General features: G+C 47.7%; 2 protein-coding genes across 2 annotated transcripts; both read right to left on the minus strand.

The window, feature by feature from the left end:
* Positions 1–7,121: 7,121 nt before the first annotated feature.
* LOC136474179 (serine/threonine-protein kinase OXI1-like) lies at positions 7,122–8,955 on the minus strand. The gene has a single exon (XM_066471776.1). The coding sequence runs from the start codon at positions 8,668–8,670 to the stop codon at positions 7,348–7,350; it is 1,323 nt and encodes a 440-aa protein (XP_066327873.1). The 5' UTR covers positions 8,671–8,955; the 3' UTR covers positions 7,122–7,347.
* Positions 8,956–10,967: 2,012 nt separating this feature from the next.
* Positions 10,968–13,518, minus strand: LOC136474180 (leucine-rich repeat receptor-like protein FASCIATED EAR2). The gene has a single exon (XM_066471777.1). It carries the CDS (start codon positions 13,426–13,428, stop codon positions 11,569–11,571), a length of 1,860 nt encoding a protein of 619 aa, XP_066327874.1. The 5' UTR covers positions 13,429–13,518; the 3' UTR covers positions 10,968–11,568.
* Positions 13,519–19,198: the final 5,680 nt, after the last annotated feature.

Below are 19,198 nucleotides of genomic sequence, written 5' to 3' on the forward strand. Positions count from 1 at the left end.
GAGGGTGCCCAGACTAGTGTTCTGTAGCACATGACTGATCTTCAAGAAAGCCTTACTCATGATGCCAATGACCCAATCGTCTCTATCTCCAAAGGGATCCACCAGAGCTTCATCTTGATTCACCATGGGCACGGCGTCATCCTCCTTCACCACGGGCACAGCATCATCCTCCTTCACCATGGGCACGACGTCATCCCCCTCATGTGCATGCTTCGTAGAAGGCTCACCCTTCACCATGGTGGTGGCTAAAAGTGAAGTAAGTTTGGAGAAGGCAATCGCACGTTTCTGGCAATTTTAGATCTACAGTGGGAATGGGAGGACTCGGGGAAGGAAGGAAAACAAGCGGAGTTGCGAAAGAGATCGCGGCGGTTAATATATCACTACCACAGAGGAGCCAGTGGTGTTTTTTATTTTTGGGGAACAAAGAGGAGCCATTGGTGTTGAAATGTTACTGCACACGCAAGAAAGTCCGACCTCTGTATGTTTGAACACGTCTAACACACTGCATAGACCTTAGCTTACATTACAAACAAGTTAAAGTTGCTGCAAAATAATGACAACGTCCATCCAAGAGGAAATTAACATGTCCATAGACAATATAATCAAACAATATAGATCCATTTAAACATGTCATGACAGAGAGATACATCATAGAACTTTATTTACTCCTTTGCTAATGACTCCAACTCCGAGAACAAGGGAACATAGGGAAGATAGTAAGGTCTGCCATTGATTTCTAGAAGGATGCCACATTTCAAAAACTGACTATAACATGTAGGGATGACATGAACTTTTCTACTGCCTATGTTATATGCAACGATGTCATTTCCCCCAACCCCAACAAAGAGAAGCAAATTCCATTCTAGGTGAACTGTTGAGTAGTACTCATTAACATTGTAGTACGAGTAATAACTAAATTCAATGTTAGTCTATGCAAACACCTTCAGAATGCTGACAGTATGCTTCAATGTCCATTTATTAGTATCATAATCTTCAAGGATCTAGATTGAAAGTTTGGACATATTGCGATCACGAATAGTACATACACACAAGTGACCCTGAGCTTGATGGATGGAGGGTGATGAACCATGTGGGCAAGGAATTTTCCTCCATGTCTCTCCCTCCATATCCACAGCAAGTATTTAAGGGTAAAACCCCGAGTACTCCATAATGTGTAGACAACCATTAAGATACACAGTTTCTGATGATCTCATTTCTTCTGATCTCTCAATTGTCACACAAGTATTTGGCTCCCATTTAGATTCCTTATAGATCCATGCTGCAGTTTTAGATGAGTAGATGTCCACACCCTTGCACTCATCATCCTGCTCCTCTTCTATATATTCAATCACATGGAAGTGCGAGGAGGCTGTCGGATCGAACCCCAATCAAGCCTCACCAACAGAATGGATGCTAGGTGGCAGTTCCTTGAACTTCTTGGTTGCTAGATTGTAGACAACATAGCGGTATAATCCATCAGCTCCTCAGCACCAACATAGGATGAGGCCTTTGTAGATATCTGAGATAGCTACATTGTCCAAGGTGAAGGGCAAGAAGGACAAGGACGGGTGTTCATCGGTGACGCTGGTGTAGCGTCGATGGCCTTGGTCGAAGTCATAGAAGTCGGCCAGAGTCTAGGGTATCACCTTATGGTTGTTGTAGTCCTTGATGAGGTGGTTCAAGGAGTGACAAACACATTTGCAGTAGAACAAGGAGTGGGCAGGGAGGCGGCGAAGGATCTCGACAACGGCATTGTCTATGAGGTTGGCCAGTGCATTCCTCTTGTTGGGGGCCTCCTCTATTTCCTCTGTGTGTAGTAGGATGAGTGCTTGCTCAGTAATGAGATCACTGAAGAGAAAAATAATCCAACAAAGATCCATCAGTGAAGTCCACAACTTATACCAAAGTGCAACTTTAACAACCATTAACAATTTTCATGGTACGAACTCAAACAAATTTAGAGTAGCACCACATAGATATATATAACTTAAACTAGAGTAGCAGTTAATGGAGCTATAACCATTATAATTCTAGCTAAATCAAGTCTATCCATCACACTTACAATCTATACACGAGCTCAGAGGTTCTTCCATAGGAGATAGAAAAAGATTAAGAGGTCGACAATTACAACAGTTTTGAAGGCAGAAGCAATGGGCCTGTTTGTTTGCCTAGACAGATAGGTATAATCAAGCAAGCACTTGACAATTAACAGGCCTAGTTGCACACAGGCATTTACAGTAACAACACTGAATATATGCATAGACAATCAAACAACATTGATCCATTTAAGCATGTCACGACAGAGAGATACATCATGGAACTTTATTTACTCCTCTGCTAATGACTCCAACTCCAAGAACAATGGAACATAGGGAAGATAGTAAGTTCTGTAGCTGATTTGTGGTAGGACGCCACGTTTCAAAAATGCACTGCAACGAGTAGTGATGACATGAACTTTTCCATTGTCCATGTTATATGTGATGATGTCATTTTCCTCCCCAACCCAACAAAGAGAAGCAAATTCCATTCTGTGTGAACCGTTGAGTAGTACTCAACAACATCCAAGTAATCAAATTCAATGTTAGTCTTCACAAACACCTGCAAAGTGTTGACAGTATGCTTCAATGTCCATTTATTAGTACCATAGTCTTTAAGGATTCAGATTTTAAGATTGGACATATTACGACCATGAAGAGTACATACACACAACTGACCCTGAGCTTGATGGATGGAGGGTAAAGAACCATGCGGTCTAGGAATTTTCCTCCATTTCTCTCTCTCTCCATATCCACAGCAAGTATGTAACATTACGAGTAGTCCATAATATGCAGACAACCGTTAAGATACATAGTTTTTTATCTCTAAAATGTCACACAAGTATTCGGTTCCCATTTAGATTCCTTACAGATCCATGCTGTGGTTTTAGATAAGTAGATGTCCACACCCATGCACTCATTATCCTGCTCCTCTTCTATATATTTAATCACATGGAAGTGCGAGGAGGCTATCGGATCGATCCCTAATGGAGCCTCACCAACAGAATGGATGCTAGGTGGCAGTTCCTTGAATTCTTGGTTACCGGATTGCAGACGACATAGCAGTATAAACCATTAGCCCCTCGGCACTAGTATAGGATGAGGCCATTGCGGATATCTGAGACAGTTATATTGACCAAGGTGAAGGACAAGAAGGACAAGTAGGGGTGTTCACCGATGACACTGGTGTAGCGTCAATGGCCTTGGTGGGTGTTGTAGAAGAAGCTGGCCAGAGTCTGGGGCAGCACCTTATGATTATTGTAGTCCAAGATGAGACGGTTCCAAGAGCGACAAACACATTTGCGGTTGAACAAGGAGCGGACAGGGAGGCGGCGGAGCATCTTGACAATGGCATCGTCCGTGAGGCTGGCCAGTGTGTTCCTCTTGTTGGGGGCCTCTTCCATTTCGTCTGTTGAGAGCTTGCTCAGTAATGAGATCACTTAAGAGGAAAATAATCCAACAAAGATCTATAAGTTAATGGAGCTATAAACATTACAATTCTAGCTAAATTAAGTCTAACCATCACACTTACAATCAGTACACAACCTCAGAGCTTCTTTTCCATAGGAGACAGATAAAGATTAAGAGGACAACAGTTACAACAGTTTTGAAGGCAGAAGCAATGTGAATATTTGTTTGCCTAGATAGATATGTATAATCAAGCAATCACTTGACAATTAATAGGCCTAGTTGCACACAGGCATTTACAGTAAGAATACTGAATATATGCAAAAAAAACCAAGACATCAGCAGAAAACCAACTAGTGCTTGCAGACCAAAATTTGCCTAACCAGATTTCAAACGCTAGAATGTTTCTTGTACAACTCATGTTCAAGCAAGGACCAAAATAGTGAAGCGAACAGGAAAAGACGAGAAAGGGGACCTACAGATCGGATCTATTGCATTTGCCGTGGCACACAATGGACACGGACACCAATGCCGCCGCACTCCACCGAAAGCCCTGCCGCTAGCCTCCAAAAGGATGCATGAGCCACCACAGCACAGGGGGATCCTCCGCTACCGCCGTCGTCACCGCAAGTCCAACGGGCATAGATTTGTTTCCACTTACAGTGGATATCCAATATATAATTCAACCTGTAGGGCATCCACACAGAGAATATACTACTATAAGGACTTCAAAGATATGTCAACACAACCAGGCATCTAGCACAATGGTGAAGACGGTCCATTCCTTGCTCTAGGTCCCGGTTTTGACTCCCAGGTCTTAGGGTTTTTTTGAATTTGATTTTATTAAACACCGGTGGCACACAAGCCATCGGGTCTCATAGGTTGGATGGAGATGGGGAAAGGTCCCACAGGTAGACGTGACACGTAAGCCGTTGGGTCCCATAGGTCGGATGCAGAAGGGTCCCACAGTTCGGATGCAGAAGGGCCCCATAGGGTCCCATAGGTCGGATGTTGAAGGGTCCCGCAGGTACACGTCGGATGGAGAAAGGACCGAGCGAAGACTTTTATGACAAATTGCAAGCATCCTGAATGAGTAACTATAGATCCCACAGGTACATGTCGGATGAAGAAGGGTCCCATAGGTACATGTCACATGGAGAAAGGATCGAGCGGAGACTTTTATGATGATTTGCAAGCATCATGGATGGGTAACTGCAGGTCCCATAGGTACATGTCAGATGGAGAAAGTACCATGTGGAGATCTATGACGAAGCGCTATTTATTATAGATCGAATATTTTTCGTCACAGATGTATAATTAGTTCAATGACGAAGCCATGTTCGTCACAGTATTACAGGAGATCGTCACAGATGAGTCGCGTGAGTGATTTGCGACAAAACCATGTGCTCTTCTATGACGTTTTTTGTGATGATGCCTAATTTCATCATAGATAGGGAGGGTTGGAGGATCGTCACCACTGATCTATTACGAAACAGAAATATTTGTCATAAAAAGCGCTTTTTATGACGGTTTTGGATTCGTCATTAAGATTTTCGTCACAGAAGTGGATATTTCTAGTAGTGTTTCTATCGGCTAGTTGCTTATGTTGGTATACCCCTTTGTCTATCCATTTGGAGTGTGTTAGATCTTGCTGAAACTATAGTTGAGTTTGGGCTCATTCCTTTATGCTCTAGCCACTATATGTGCTTAAGAGAATATTAGACGAATAGAAAAGGTGCTAGGATTAGTGCTTAGACTAGTTAGAGACCGCTTGAGTACTTGCTCTAGTTTTGGCTTAGTGTTTAGTGAGGTTTGCATACCTCCTTGATATCAGTGCTTTCATGCACCAACACACAAGGCATATAATATTGCAAGATCACACCAACTGCGTTTATGGTGTAACTGTGGGTGTTGTATGATGGATGAGAGGCCCTCGATGGTTTGGTTGAAGCTCTCCATTGTAAAGATGGTGGGGGAGTGATCCAGAAAAGGCCACACGAAGATCCACTTGCACCTGGGAAGGCTCGTGGGCTATCCATAGAGTTTACCGACCAGGAGTTTGGCCCTTGCAAGGGGCTCCAATGAGGATTTGTGGAAAGCATGAGCTTTTCGATACCTACCTCGATAAAACATTATCGTGTGAAAGTTTGCATTCTCCAATCCTTTAATACTCCACCTTCATGTTCTTGCATTATTTATGAAAAAGATTGATATGTCGCCTAGAGGGGGAGGGGTGAACAGGCAATTCCTACAAAAATCACAACTAAAAGATACATCGGATTAGTCGATCTTAGAAAGTTCTAGATTTGTTCGAAACTTGTGCATGTCTAGAAGTTGGTATGTAAGTAGGTCCAGAAGTTCCACACAAATAGAAAAGCTCAAGATGAAACTATGCCTAGAGAGTTCTAGCGCAAACCAAACCTAGAAATATGAGTGGAGATGTCCACTAGCAAGTCCAAAAGCACCTTCTTCACTCACAAATATGCACAACCAAGTAGATTGAGTGGGAAGCGCAAACCAAAGCAAGAGCTCAAAGTAATCAAACCGAAGTAGAGACATGAGGATTTGTTTTCGGAAAACTCAACTCCTTCCAAGAAGAACATGTGTCTTCGTTGAGGAAGCTCCAAGCGACCCAAAGGTCAAGCTTAAGATGAGTCTATTTCAACCGCTTTCCTTGATCCACTATCTTGATCTCTTCCATTGTAGAGCTGAGATCGGGGCCTTCACAAACTTCCGGTGGCTCACCAAAAGCACGAGAGATCACCAGGCGACGCCTAACCGTCTAGAAGGTTTCACTTTCAAAAGCAGCAAATGCTTCACGAATGATTGATGAATACCACAAGCGCTCAAGGATTCGGTTGATCATTTTTGCTCTCAATCACTAAAACTTTCAACCCAACTTACTAAATTTTAGACAAACCTCACAAAGAGAGGTTGGGAAGAGCTAGAGAGGCTTTTGAGAACAAATGTGGACATAGGAGTGCAGCAGTAACCCCTCTGAATGACGGAGAGTGGGGGTATAAATACCCCACACTAACGAACTACCCATTATGTCTATCAAGATCCGGAACTTCTGAAAAAATGTTCGGACCTTCCGAACTAGAACAAAATTAGTTGTTGGAACTGTAAAACTAGGCATTGGACCTGGAATGAGTGTACGGTCTGGAACTTCCAGAAAACATGTTCAGAACTTCGGAAACTCCAACATGTCACCTCACGAAAAACATCATAACTTCTAGCTCTAAGCTCAAATTTCGATCAGCTTGGATTCTACAAAAAGCTTGTTAAGAGGGATATCCATCCTTTTTTTTGCGCAAGGGATATCCATCCCAATTGAAAACGACCTCCATGACCAAAAAATGCAAATGTTGTGGCATGTGTTTCTCTTGTGTTAGCACTCAGATTTCAGTTAGTATGAGCACTTGCGACTTAATAAACTATTCATATTCTGTCCCTCTTAATAGTATGACATACATATACTCAAGATCAAAGGATATGTCTATTTCACTTACTTGAGTTTTCAATATCTTCATGTCATTTCTCCTCAAAATATCTTTTTCTTTGCGACGCTCCTCAAAATATCTTCAGAAGGGTTTGCAACACTCTGTCTCATTCTTCTTGAGCAACACAACCTTGAGTTTGTAACTTGAACCATTTTAATATATGTGAGTTCAATTCATGGCTTCAAATGATTCCTACTTATGATACAACAATGATTTAATATCCTTCACACAATGTGACTTCTAGTTTATCGGTTTAATGCAAGTACTCTCTCAGCCAGGCAAGTCTAATCTTGCCATTTGAGTATAGCCAATTTGGGTAGCTCACTTTAGCAAAGAAACCAAACTCATTGTTTTCCTCAGTTCCTGCCTTCCTCTAGTGCAGAAATATAGCTAACCAAAACTCAGAAAAATATGGAGAAATCGTCATCTGTCCCTCCGTGGTTGCAGACCTCCATAAGCCGCGTCTCGCCGGCGCCACTCGAGCCGAACACTTCATGTACGACCTTCTCCACGTCCAGCGCTTCGGCCTCCACCACCGCGCCGGCGTTACCATCGTTTTCATCGGGCGATGGGATGAACGGCGGGCGCGCCACGTCGAGGACGCGGTCCCAGTCGACGCCTCTAAAGAAGGCGTGCCGCTTGACGCCGCGCGTGCCTAGTCGCTTCCCAGGGTCCTTCTCGAGGAGCCTGGTGATGAGGTCGCGCAACGGCGAGGCTTCGCCGGGCAGCTCCGGCGGTGCGGTGAGCACGCGGTGAAACGTCTCCCGCCGGCTCCGGCCTCGGAACGGGGTGCGTCCGTACATCATCTCGTAGATCACCACGCCGAGGCCCCACCAGTCCACGGCGTAGTCGTGCCCGCTGCCAGCTACGATCTCCGGCGCCACGTAGTCTTCCGTGCCCACGAACGAGTTCGACTTGGCTGGCGTCCGAGCGCCCGGCGAGCAGCAGGACAACGAGGACGCGGACGCGGACGAGGCCGTCATCGAAGTGGACGACGGGGACTGCGACGAAGTCTCCGGCGAAGCTGCGTGCCGGGAGAAGCACGCGCCGAAAACCATAGCGGCCTTCTTGTTCTTGCGCCTGTGGTGATGTGATGAGGAAGGTGAAAGCGAGGTGGCGCGTGTCGGGGTCGCGTCCGGCTCCAACGGCGGCGGCGGCGGAGGTGGTGGCAACGTGGTGGAGAGGTCGAAGTCGATGAGCATGATGTGACCTGAGTCCTGGATGAGGATGTTCTCCGGCTTGACGTCGCGGTGCACGACGCCGAGGCCGTGGAGGTGCTCGAGCGCGAGCACCAGCTCCGACGCGTAGAACCGGATGACGGATTCCGGGAACGTGGTCTGGGCGCGCCAGCGGCGCCGGAGCGACTTGAGGTCGCCGCCGGGGCAGTGGCTGATGGCGAAGCCGACGACGGCGTCGGTGGCCACGACGCCGCGGAGGGACGGGAGCAGCGGGTGGCGGAGCGACAGCAGGACGTCGCGCTCGAACCAGATCCTCCGGTGCCCGTCACCGCCACCGCACGTGCCTCCTGCGCCCTTGCGCCGCGCGGCGGTGCGGGACATGGCCTTGAGCGCCATGGGCTCGCCTGCGCCTGCAGCGGCGCTGTCCCCGGCTGCGGCGACGGGCACGACGTGGAAGACCACGCCCCCGGCGCCCTGGCCGAGCACGGACAGGGCCCTGAGGTCCTCAAGGGCAAGGCTTAGCTGCTGCGGCGGTGAAGGCGCCATGCTCAGCTGCTCACCACGTGCCGCGCCAAGAAAGAGGGGGCTACTCCGGCCTCCGGGTGCTTTTCAGCCGCAGGGTCTGTGATTTTTGAGATTCAGGAGGTGATACGTCTTCTGTGGGCTCGGTTTGCTTCTGGTTGATTGAACCTCTTTCCCCCTATTGTAAAGATACTGCATTTCGAGTTCTTTAGTGATCGAAAATCCCCGTCTCGATGAAAATTCGTCCAACTCAATTCACGTGTTACCTAGTACGTGGCGTCCAAGACGCTATGGCACCATCCAGATTCTTCAGGTCCAGCTACACTTTTACCAACAGGAAATCAATGGCAGTCACAGGGCAGAAAATCTGGAGCACACCTGAAATGGACTCACGTGATGAGCATGAGCGTGCAGATCAGCTGATAAACCCGACGCTGATCTCAATTCCTCTGACGCGTCAGGGCCAGGTCAGGTGCGATCTGTCGCTGCCGCCAGCTCTAAAGGACTCTTTGTTGTCCATGATCCATCCATTCCACGTCAGTAAAGAGCTGCGCACACGTCCTTCATGTGATCTACTGGTGCCAAGTGCCAAACTCTGGACTGAACGTCAACAACGGCCACATGAAGTCATGAACTCTGCAGCTCTGCTGATCTTTGTTTAGGCCAGACGAGCCAGTTCCTGGACAGAGACCAACCATCAGCAGTTGTTTTCGTCCAGGTCACCTTATCTAGATCCAAGACAATTTAGTTGTCATGTACGCAGTACTGCTAGTACACAACATGGTCAGCTGGAACTGGAATTCATCTTGGCCACGGTCCAAACATTCTCGTTGCTATAGGCCGGCAGTTGGTGTTGTCCAGGTTTCGATTATTACATACAAAATTTTGGCTTGGCTGGTCCTGGGCATAAATCAACAGCCTGTTCGCTTGGTCGTATTTGACTTATAAGCCATGGCTTATCAGCCAACGAACAGTATTTTTCTCTCACACTAAACCAACCAACACTATTTTTAGCCATGGCTTATAAGCCAAACAAGCCCAAACAAACAGGGCGCCGGGCTCTGCACATTTTGTTAGGATAGCTTTAATATGTTGACTCACAGGCCCACAGCCAGAAAATAAGAACAACAAATATACAAAGAACGTGTAAGATAAATGCTGAGAGACTGGACGAGTTCATGAAATAACAGTATAACATTAATCTAGCACAGCTTCATCCACCATATTGCAGAGAAATGGTTAGTTCAAGATATAACAAGTAAAACTGTGAATCATCTTATGCAGCTATTAATCTGAGTTAAAAGGATTGTGCAGGACCTGGGGAACGGAGGTCAGGTTCTTCGGGAAATCTGAAAAAAAAAACACCTTTAATGTTCCCATACCTGTACCGATTGATATAACAAAGATGTTTTGGCCCTTCTCCATCTACTTATGTTACCACACAAAATTTCCTTTCTACCCTTTCTACTTAAGCACCTTTCACATAGTACCTTTGATTGTGGGGCATCAGATTTTAGCCAATAGATGGCTATGGCTCACATAATCTGCAAACACCATAATTTTTTTCTTCTAGAAATCATAAAACAAAGTGTCTTCAATTCAGTAGTCATATTTTTCTCTCAAGTAAAATCACTAAGTGACCCGGTCTCGGGTTCGGATCGTGGTCTCCTCGCATTGCACAGCGCGAGGGTAAGGCTTGCCACTGACACCCTTCCCCAGACCCCGCACAGAGCGGGAGCTCTCTGCACTGGATACACTCTTTTAAAATCACTAAGTGACGATCTCAAGGATGCAAAGGTCACATTCAAAGTAATCTAAAGAACAAAACAAAACTGTGAGGTATGAAGCATGTTGGTTTTTCCATTAGAAGTGTGCCACCATTCCACGTTTGATTAAAAGCAATGAAATTCTGTGGTTCACTGTGAAACTGAACCAACTTTACAGTAGTGGTAGGTATTGCAGGAAGTTCAGGAAAAAAAAAGGTTATAATGGAAAAAGAAGAACCTGGTTCCTGCATGAGTCTGACTAATTCCGCACAAGTGCCCAATCCTTTGAAAAGCTACTGGTGCTTATTCTCCACCTTCTCCAGCTGAAGAAGCTATGTATGCTACGATTATAGGAATTATCATTCTGCAATTACATGCTGGGTTAGTTTGGTAATGCACAAAACAGAGACACATATGTTGCCTTGTCTCACACTTTGCAACAGATACGTTTGTTGATCAGCTGCAGACAGATACGTTTGTTGATCATTCTGAAATCACAAACTTTGCACCTCTGTTGCAAAGTATTACAATACCAAAAACAGTAGCCATCTTGCTGGATGCTGCTTCAGACAGCAAAATTACCATTGACCTATAAAACTATAGGTGTTACAGGAGCAGCACCAAGAAATAGTCAAGCACATTTGCAGTCTCAGTCACACTGCACACTATAACAGATATACACAACAACAACAAAGCCTTTTACCCCCAAACCAAGTTCAGAAATATAAGCAAGTTTACAGACATAATATAACATCGAAAGGTAGCTCAACAGCACTACATCCATGCCCAGTTTTAAACTAGATCATAACTAAAAACCAAAGAAAATATTTACATCCGAAGTGGTTCACAGTACCAGCGCTCCAAATTATGTGCATCCTTGGTGTCCAATCCTCCAAACACACCAGGGCTACAACCAATCACCAGCAGGTGATGGCATTCTATAACAGATGGGAATATGTTAACTAGATCTACACATCCCAAGATCAAGAATATTATTAGGAAACAACCAAGAAATCTTGGTTGATCATTAAACGAGATGGCACACTTCCTCATGACTGAAGATATCCATCTCATATACTCATCTTTCTTGTGAATCAGTTGCAGACCAGAGTCACTCGAACTTCACAACAACCTGATTTTGCAATTTCCCCTCTTGTTAATATTCAACCCTCACAGGCCGAAACACTAAGTTTCTTGCCTTAGAGGAGCATAGTAAGGTTGCCAATGATACATAGAAGCTAGTCATTGTGCTGATACAAAATGCACCAAGAGATACCCATCCATTCTCTCCATGCCAGCCACCAAGCCAACCACGGTGGTTGCTTCCTTCCATTTTCCCTTCTGGCGTTCTTGCATTCTCAGAGCACCCTTCCTCACTGCAAATTCCTGGGTTTCCAGCCAATGCTCCTGGGAACTTCATTGTTGGCAAAGGCCCAGACAGGCTATTGTAGGAGAGGTTAAGCACCTCAAGCTCTGCCATGGCTGCAATTCCAGGAGGCACCTCCCCTGACAGCCCATTATGTGAGAAGTCAAGCGTATGCAACCTCCCCATGCCCCCAAGCCCTGCAGGGATCTGCCCAGCCAAGTAATTACAGGAGAGGTTCAGATACTCCAATCCCTTCATGGCAACCAATCCTTCTGGTATCTCGCCACGGAGCTCATTCCCAGACAGATCTATACCAGTAGCTGCCTGAAGATCATACCTCAAATCCAACTGCCATGACACCGTGTTCACAGAAGCTGACACAAACAATTGGGGTGGAAGCACAGTCTCCGATGGAGTCGCCTGAGCCTGGGCCTGACCACCTCCACCGTTAAGCACTTCAGTGACATTGAACCCACCATCTGGGATGAAACCCACAAACTTATTGCTAGACAAATCAAGCCACTGGAGCAGGGGAAACGAGAACATCCAGTCAGGTAAGTGGCCGGAGAGCTGGTTACCAGCCAGTGACAAGAACTTCAAGCTCAACCATTTCGCTACAGCACTGCTGAGCTCCCCGGAGATCTCATTTCCTGACAAGTCCACCACCTCCAAAGACCTGCACCCAGCCAGCGGCAGCGGAATCTCCCCAGATATCTTGTTATTCGACAAATCTAGAACCTTGAGACTAGCTAGTGCGTCGAGCTCCGGACGCAGCGCCCCAGAGAGCTGGTTACCCCCAAGCTGCAGGTACAGAAGCTGGAAGCAGCCTGCAAGTCCGGCAGGCACTGAACCGGACAACCGGTTATTCGACAAATCCAGCACCTGCAAATAGGTCAGATTCCCTATTCCGGGAGGAATCTCCCCGGAAAGCTGGTTGTCCGCGAGAAACAGACCCTGCAGGCTCCGTACGGCTGCGATACCGGCGGGGATCTCGCCGGAGAAGCGATTGTGGGAGAGGTCGAGGAGGAGGAGGGCGGAGTTGTCGGGGTCGGCGACGATCCGCGGCGGGACGGCGCCAGAGATGGCGTTGCGGGAGAGGTCGAGGGCAGCAAGGCGCGCGGGAAAAGAGAGACGCGGGGAGAGCGGGAGGCGGAGGAAGTTGGCGGAGAGGTTGAGGGTGTGGAGCGCGGGGAGCGAGGACGGCAGGCAGGTGGGGACAGCCCCCGAGAGTGCGTTGCGGGAGAGGTCGAGCACGAGGAGCGAGCGCGGGAGGGAGCAGGGGAGCTCTCCCGACAGCGCGTTGGCGGAGAGGTCGAGCGTGCGGAGGCGGCGGAGGAGCGCGAGCGGCGCCGCGGGGAGCACGCCCGTGAGGTTGAGGCCCCGGAGCGAGAGCTCGGCGACGGAGGGGGCGGCGGGCGAGGGGGCTGGCGCCGCGGTGGGGTGGAGAGACACGCCGCGCCAGGACGGCGAGAGCGGGCCGCTCCAGGAGGAGAGCGCGGCGCGGGAGGGCGGCGACAGGGCGGCGCGGAACGCGAGGAGCGCCGCGCGGTCGGTGGAGGCGGGGGCCGCGGGCCGGGGCGCGGAGGCCAGGAGGAGGAGGAGGAGGAGCGTGGCCAGGAGGTGTTGGGGGAGGGGAGTGGCGGTCGGCATGGCGGTGGTGGTGGCCGGCGGGCCTGGGTTAGGGTTTTGCGGGGTTTGGGCGTGGCCGCGGCCGCGCGGTCACTGGTCGGGCCTCGGGCGGGTGGGGAGCTGCTCTGTGGCCTCTGGGCGTGGCGCGTGGGTCGGACTGCCTGAGCTACGATGCGGAGCTTGTGAAATTTTGGGGGAAAGGTGGCGGACTGGCAGAGGCTCAGGAATGTGCGGTGTTTTCAGTTTTCTGGAAGACGGAATATCAGAAAAGTAACTCAGCTATTGCCGAACGTCATCCCCTCAACTCGTAGGCACGCCTCCAAACAGCTTCTTGCTACCGTGTATAGAAGAACCGGAGTAAATATAGATTTATCCAAACGTTGGCGACTGAAACTTTGTTTATCGGTCAGTAGACGCGGCCGCACTTGCGCCCACCTCCCCAATCCCCTCCCTAGCGCGCTGCATGTGGTGGGTCCAACCAGCCGCACTGTTCTTCTTCCCCATCGCACGTGCCCGTGCTCACCCCACCCCCTTCATCCCCAACTACGGCGGGCTTAGAAGAGAAAGTGTTTGGGGGAGGAAGGACGGTCAGGCGGGGGGGACGACGACAGGGCGGTTTAGGAGCCCTGGCGGCGATGGAGGTGGACAGGCCAGGTCGGGGCGGGGGAGCTCCATGGCCGGAGCTTGCCGCGGAAGAAGGATGAGGAGGGGAACAAGGTGGCCGCCGCGAGCGCGATAGGGTTTCGCCGGAGCTCCACGGCCACGGAGATCTAGCCAAACCCTAGAGCACCGCGGCAACGCGGTGGGTAGCGGCAGGGGCAAGGACGAGGAGGAGGGCGCGATCGTCGGTGAGGTAGGTAGGGGTAGGACGCGATGAGGAAGAAGGCGCGCGGGGGGGGGCGAGGAGGAGGAAGAAGGCACGGTCGCCGACGAGACAGGCCGGGGTGGGTGCGAGGTTGAAGATGACTGATGGTTTGCTGGCCATCAGTCACCTGAGCAGGAGACAAACCCTAAAAAATAATGGTTTCTCATCTCTTTTAGAGTGTGTTTGGTTGGAAAGCGAGGTACAATGGAATGGTTATATCCCTGATTCTAGGATAGAATGGTTCCACCCTAATGTTCTGTTGAAAGGACACAACAGTTCTATTTTCATGTTTGTTGTATGAGAGATGAATCAAAAAAGAGATCACCTAACCGCTTTAGCTATGGCCCCACATGTCATTCAAAAAATGGATTCTCCCCCCTCTCTCTTGCTTCTTCTCTACAAGCATCAGCATGTCCTCATCCACGGACCCACCATGAATGGCCGCACAGCCCTGCCCAATGGCTTCATTCTCCCCGTCCACGATGAAAGCCCTAGTTTGGTTTTGGATAATTGATGAAACCTATATGTACCCACCATTTATCTAAGTCACGTATAAGATAGGTTGGTACACACCAAGTGATGGAGCTAGGAGGAGGTCTCAGCCAAAGGACTCACCGAGTGGTGCTGGCGGCGTTTGGTGGTGGTGCGGTGGCGAGGCGTGTTGTCGGGGTAGGCGCTTAGGGCGGTGCTTTGGCTCCGGTGATCGGCGTCTCCGAGCTCCCTGCTCGTCTCTCCTCTTCCGAATTCCTTCTCGGCCCTCTTCTCTCGGTGCGGTGCGGGCTGTTGGGCCACCGAGCGGCGGCGTCGTGGGCTGAGGAATCCCTAGGCGCTCTGGGCGTTGCTTTATAGCCCTGGGGTCCGAGCTTCATCCATGGCGGACGGGGCAGACGGCTAGCGATGCGCCGTTGGCATCGGACGGTATCGCGGGCGCGGGTGGTTGGCGCGGAGGTTGCGTGGGCGCGGCGCCAAGGGAGCAGGGCCAGGTGATTCATGTGACCCCGGGCCCGCGCCTGTCGCCTTGGTCGGGACTCGGTCGGGAGGGGATGACGGCGTGGGGAGGAAGAAGATACTGTGACCGGGAGTGGCTGACGCGTGGGGTCAGGTGGCAGCGGCAGCAAGGGAAAGCAGAAGGGCGCGCGGGTGTGAGCGCGTGCTGGGCCGGTCGCTCGGTCGTGCGAGTTGGGCCGGCCTGCGCGCGAAGCAGGGCTGGCTTGCGGGCCGAGCAGGCCGAGCTGGCTGCGAGGCCTTCTCCCTTTCTTTTCTTTTTCTATTTTATTTTTCTTCTTCTTTGTTTGAATTCAAATTTGATTTGGAATTTGAATTCAAAACTAGTGTACCTTATTCATTGGAGTTTTAGATATGAGGCCCACAACACCCTTTTATATATATTAGGGACTTTTTTTGTATAACAAAAATAGGTGTAGTTTTGTTATACAAAAATAGAAATAGTTTTCTCTTTAAGCATTTATTCTTTGGTTTAATTAATGATTACTTTATGGTTTATTACTTTAAAGAAGTTGTTAAGCATTACATAAAGCAAATGGAAATCCAAATCACCATTTGAATTAACAATGTATGCTACATTTTTATTTGTCAGGATTTAAATAAACATAATTGACAAATGACATGCCATGCTCATGAAGTTGTCTACTTGGGTTACAACTAATGCAACACCTAGGGTTGGCTCCTACAGATGTCACTCAACATTGCATGGGGTAACAACAAAAATTTTGTAGTTGTGATTTTTGGTGTGTGGATTTTTGGGTTGTTACAGTCCTACCCCCTTAATAGAATCTCGTCCCTGAGATTAAAGCGTAACGTACTCTTTGAAGAGGTAAGGGTATCGTAGCCGGAGGTCAGACTCTTTTTCCCATGTTGCTTCTCTCTTAGTGTGATTGCTCCATTGGATCTTGCACATAGGAATAGTTTTGCTTCGGGTCTCTTTGGTATCTCTACCCAGAATTCTGATAGGATGTTCTTTATACTCAAGTGTATCTTGAATGTCAAGTGTATCAGTTGGAACTACTTCATCGGGCACTCTCAAACACTTGCGTAGCTGTGAGACATGGAATACGGGATGTACATCCACCAATTCCTCAGGTAGCTCAAGTTTATAAGCGAGTTTTCCAATCCTCTTGCAAATCTTGTATGGGCCAACAAATCTAGGGGCTAGCTTTCCTTTGACATGGAATCTGACAGTTCCACGTAGCGGGGATACCTTGAGATAGACGAAGTCTCCCACATTGAACTCAAGTTCTCTTCTTCTTTTGTCAGCATAGCTCTTGTATCGACTTTGAGCAATCCTCAAATTCTCCTTCACTTGAGCAACTCCTTCTTCTGCATCTTGGATCTTAGCGGAATCAAAGAATGATCTTTCACCCAGTTGAGACTACATCAAAGGTGTCTTATAAGGTCTACCATATAGAGCTTCAAATGACGACATCTTGATACTGGCTTGGTAGCTGTTGTTGTAAGAGAACTCTGCATAGGGTAGGCATTTCTCCCAATCAGAGCCATAATTCAGTATACTAGCATGAAGCATGTCTTCTAAGATCTGATTTACTCGTTCTGTCTGTCCATCTGTCTGTGGGTGATAAGCGGTACTGAAATCAAGTTTGGTGCCAATGGACTTATGCAGGGCTTCCCAGAATCGGGACACAAACTGAGGACCACGATCAGATACAATACTAGAGGGAGCTTCATGCAGTCTGAGAATATGCTCAACATATAGATCTGCTAATTTTTCGGCAGCGGTCTTGGTCTTAACTGGTACAAAGTGAGTAATCTTGGTCAATTGATCAACAATCACCTAGATGGAATCATTGCCTTTCTGTGAATGGGGCAATCCAACTATGAAATCCATGGATATGCTCTCCCACTTCCACTCAGGAATGTCAAGAGGCTTTAGCAATCCTGTAGGCCTTTGATGTTCATCCTTGACTCTATTACAAGTGTCATATCGTGCCACATGTCCCGCAATGTTTGTCTTCATGCCTTTTCACCAAAAGTGTTTCTTCAAGTCTTGATACATCTTTGAATTTCTAGGGTGAATACAGTACTTAGAATCATGGGCTTCAGACAGAATTTGCTCTCGTAGTGCTAGATCAGAAGGGACACAGATTCTGTCCTTGAATCAGATGGTTCCTTATTCATCTTCTTGGTGGTTGGTCTTGTAGCCTAGTTTTATCAGACCATGGAGATATTCGATCTCTTCACAACTTTTCTGAGCTTGATAGATACGATCTGTGAGATCATACTATATGCAGAGCTCATTCAACAAGTCATGTGGTAGTATCTCAAGTTGGAAATCATCAGTCTCTTCCTTGAGCTCAGGTGGTACGGATTCAGTGATCAAAGTGTGACAGTAACTCTTGCGACTGAGAGCATCTACGACTACATTAGCTTTTCTCGGATGATAGTGAATTTCTAGGTCATAGTCCTTGATCAACTCTAGCCATCGGCGCTGCCTCATATTTAGATCTTCTTGAGTGAAAAATTACTTCAAGCTCTTGTGATCCGTATAGATATCACACTTGTTGCCTATCAAGTAGTGTCTCTAGATCTTCAAGGCATGCACAACTACTGCTAACTCAAGATCATGGGTTGGGTAACGGTTCTCATGTTCTTTCAACTGTTGAGAAGCATATGCAATCACTCTTCCACCTTGCATCAATACACAACCAAGTCCTTGACGGGATGCATCACAATAGACCATGAAATCCTTGCTGATATCAGGCAATGCTAGCACAGGAGTTGTGGTAAGCTTCTGTTTCAATTTCTAGAAGCTTTATTCACACTCGGGCGTCCATTCAAACTCCTTAGTCTTCTTCAGAAGGTTGGTCATTGGACAGGCTATCTTGGAGAAGTTCTCGATGAACCGACGGTAATATCCAGCCAATCCCAAGAAACTTCTGGCTTCTGTCACATTACGGGGTTGGTCCCACTCTTTCACAGCTTCAATCTTGGCTGGGTCAACTATGACACCTTCAGCTGATAGTACATGGCCTAGGAAGGCAACTTCCTATAGCCAAAATTTGCATTTGCTGAACTTTGCATAGAGCTGATGTTGTGCTAATTTCTTAAGCACGGTTCTCAGATGATGTTCATGTTCTTCAGCGGTGGGTGAATAAACAAGAATGTAATCAATGAATACTACCATGAACTTATCCAGATCATCCATGAAAACCTTATTCATCATGTTCATGAAGTATGCGGGAGCATTCGTGAGTCCAAAGGACACCACGGTGAACTCAAACTGCCCATACCTAGTCATGAAAGCTATCTTCGGGATGTCACTCTCTCGAATCTTCATCTGATGATAGCCAGATCTGAGATCGATCTTGGAAAATACTTAGCACCTCGAAGCTAATCAAGCAAATCATCAATCCTTGGCAGAGGATATTTGTTCTTGATGGTGACTGCGTTCAAGTTCTGATAATCAATGCACATTCTCATTGAGCCATCCTTCTTCTTAACAAACAGAACAGGGGATTCCTAGGGTGAAGCACTGGGTCTGATATACCCCTTTGATATGAGCTCATTAAGCTATTTCTTGAGCTTGGCTAGTTCATCAACTAACATGCGATAGGGTCTCTTGGCAATGGGTCCTATTCCTGGCAAAAGATCAATGATGAACTCTACATCACGATCTGGTGGCATACCTGGTAATTCTTCAGGGAATACAACGGGATAGTCTCTGACCACAGGCACATCATGAACTGTCTTCTCCTCTTTCTATGATTCTGAACTTGCTTTAAGGGCACATAGGATAGAGGTGGACTTTCCGGACTGAGGCTCACATCTAATAACTTGGCCTGATGGGTGGGTCACTTGGACGTATCTAGGTGAACATGATATGATACCTCGGTGAATGGTTAGCCAATCCATGCCTAAGATGACATCTAGGTTCATCGAAGGTAACAGGGT

This window comes from Miscanthus floridulus, chromosome 8, assembly GCF_019320115.1.
Source record: "Miscanthus floridulus cultivar M001 chromosome 8, ASM1932011v1, whole genome shotgun sequence".
In the NCBI taxonomy this organism is placed as follows: domain Eukaryota; kingdom Viridiplantae; phylum Streptophyta; class Magnoliopsida; order Poales; family Poaceae; genus Miscanthus; species Miscanthus floridulus.

What these genes read in the sequence shown, in the direction of transcription:
- LOC136474179 (XM_066471776.1), bottom strand. Translation starts at nt 8,670, where the DNA reads ATGGCGCCTTCACCGCCGCAGCAGCTAAGCCTTGCCCTTGAGGACCTC.
- LOC136474180 (XM_066471777.1), bottom strand. Translation starts at nt 13,428, where the DNA reads ATGCCGACCGCCACTCCCCTCCCCCAACACCTCCTGGCCACGCTCCTC.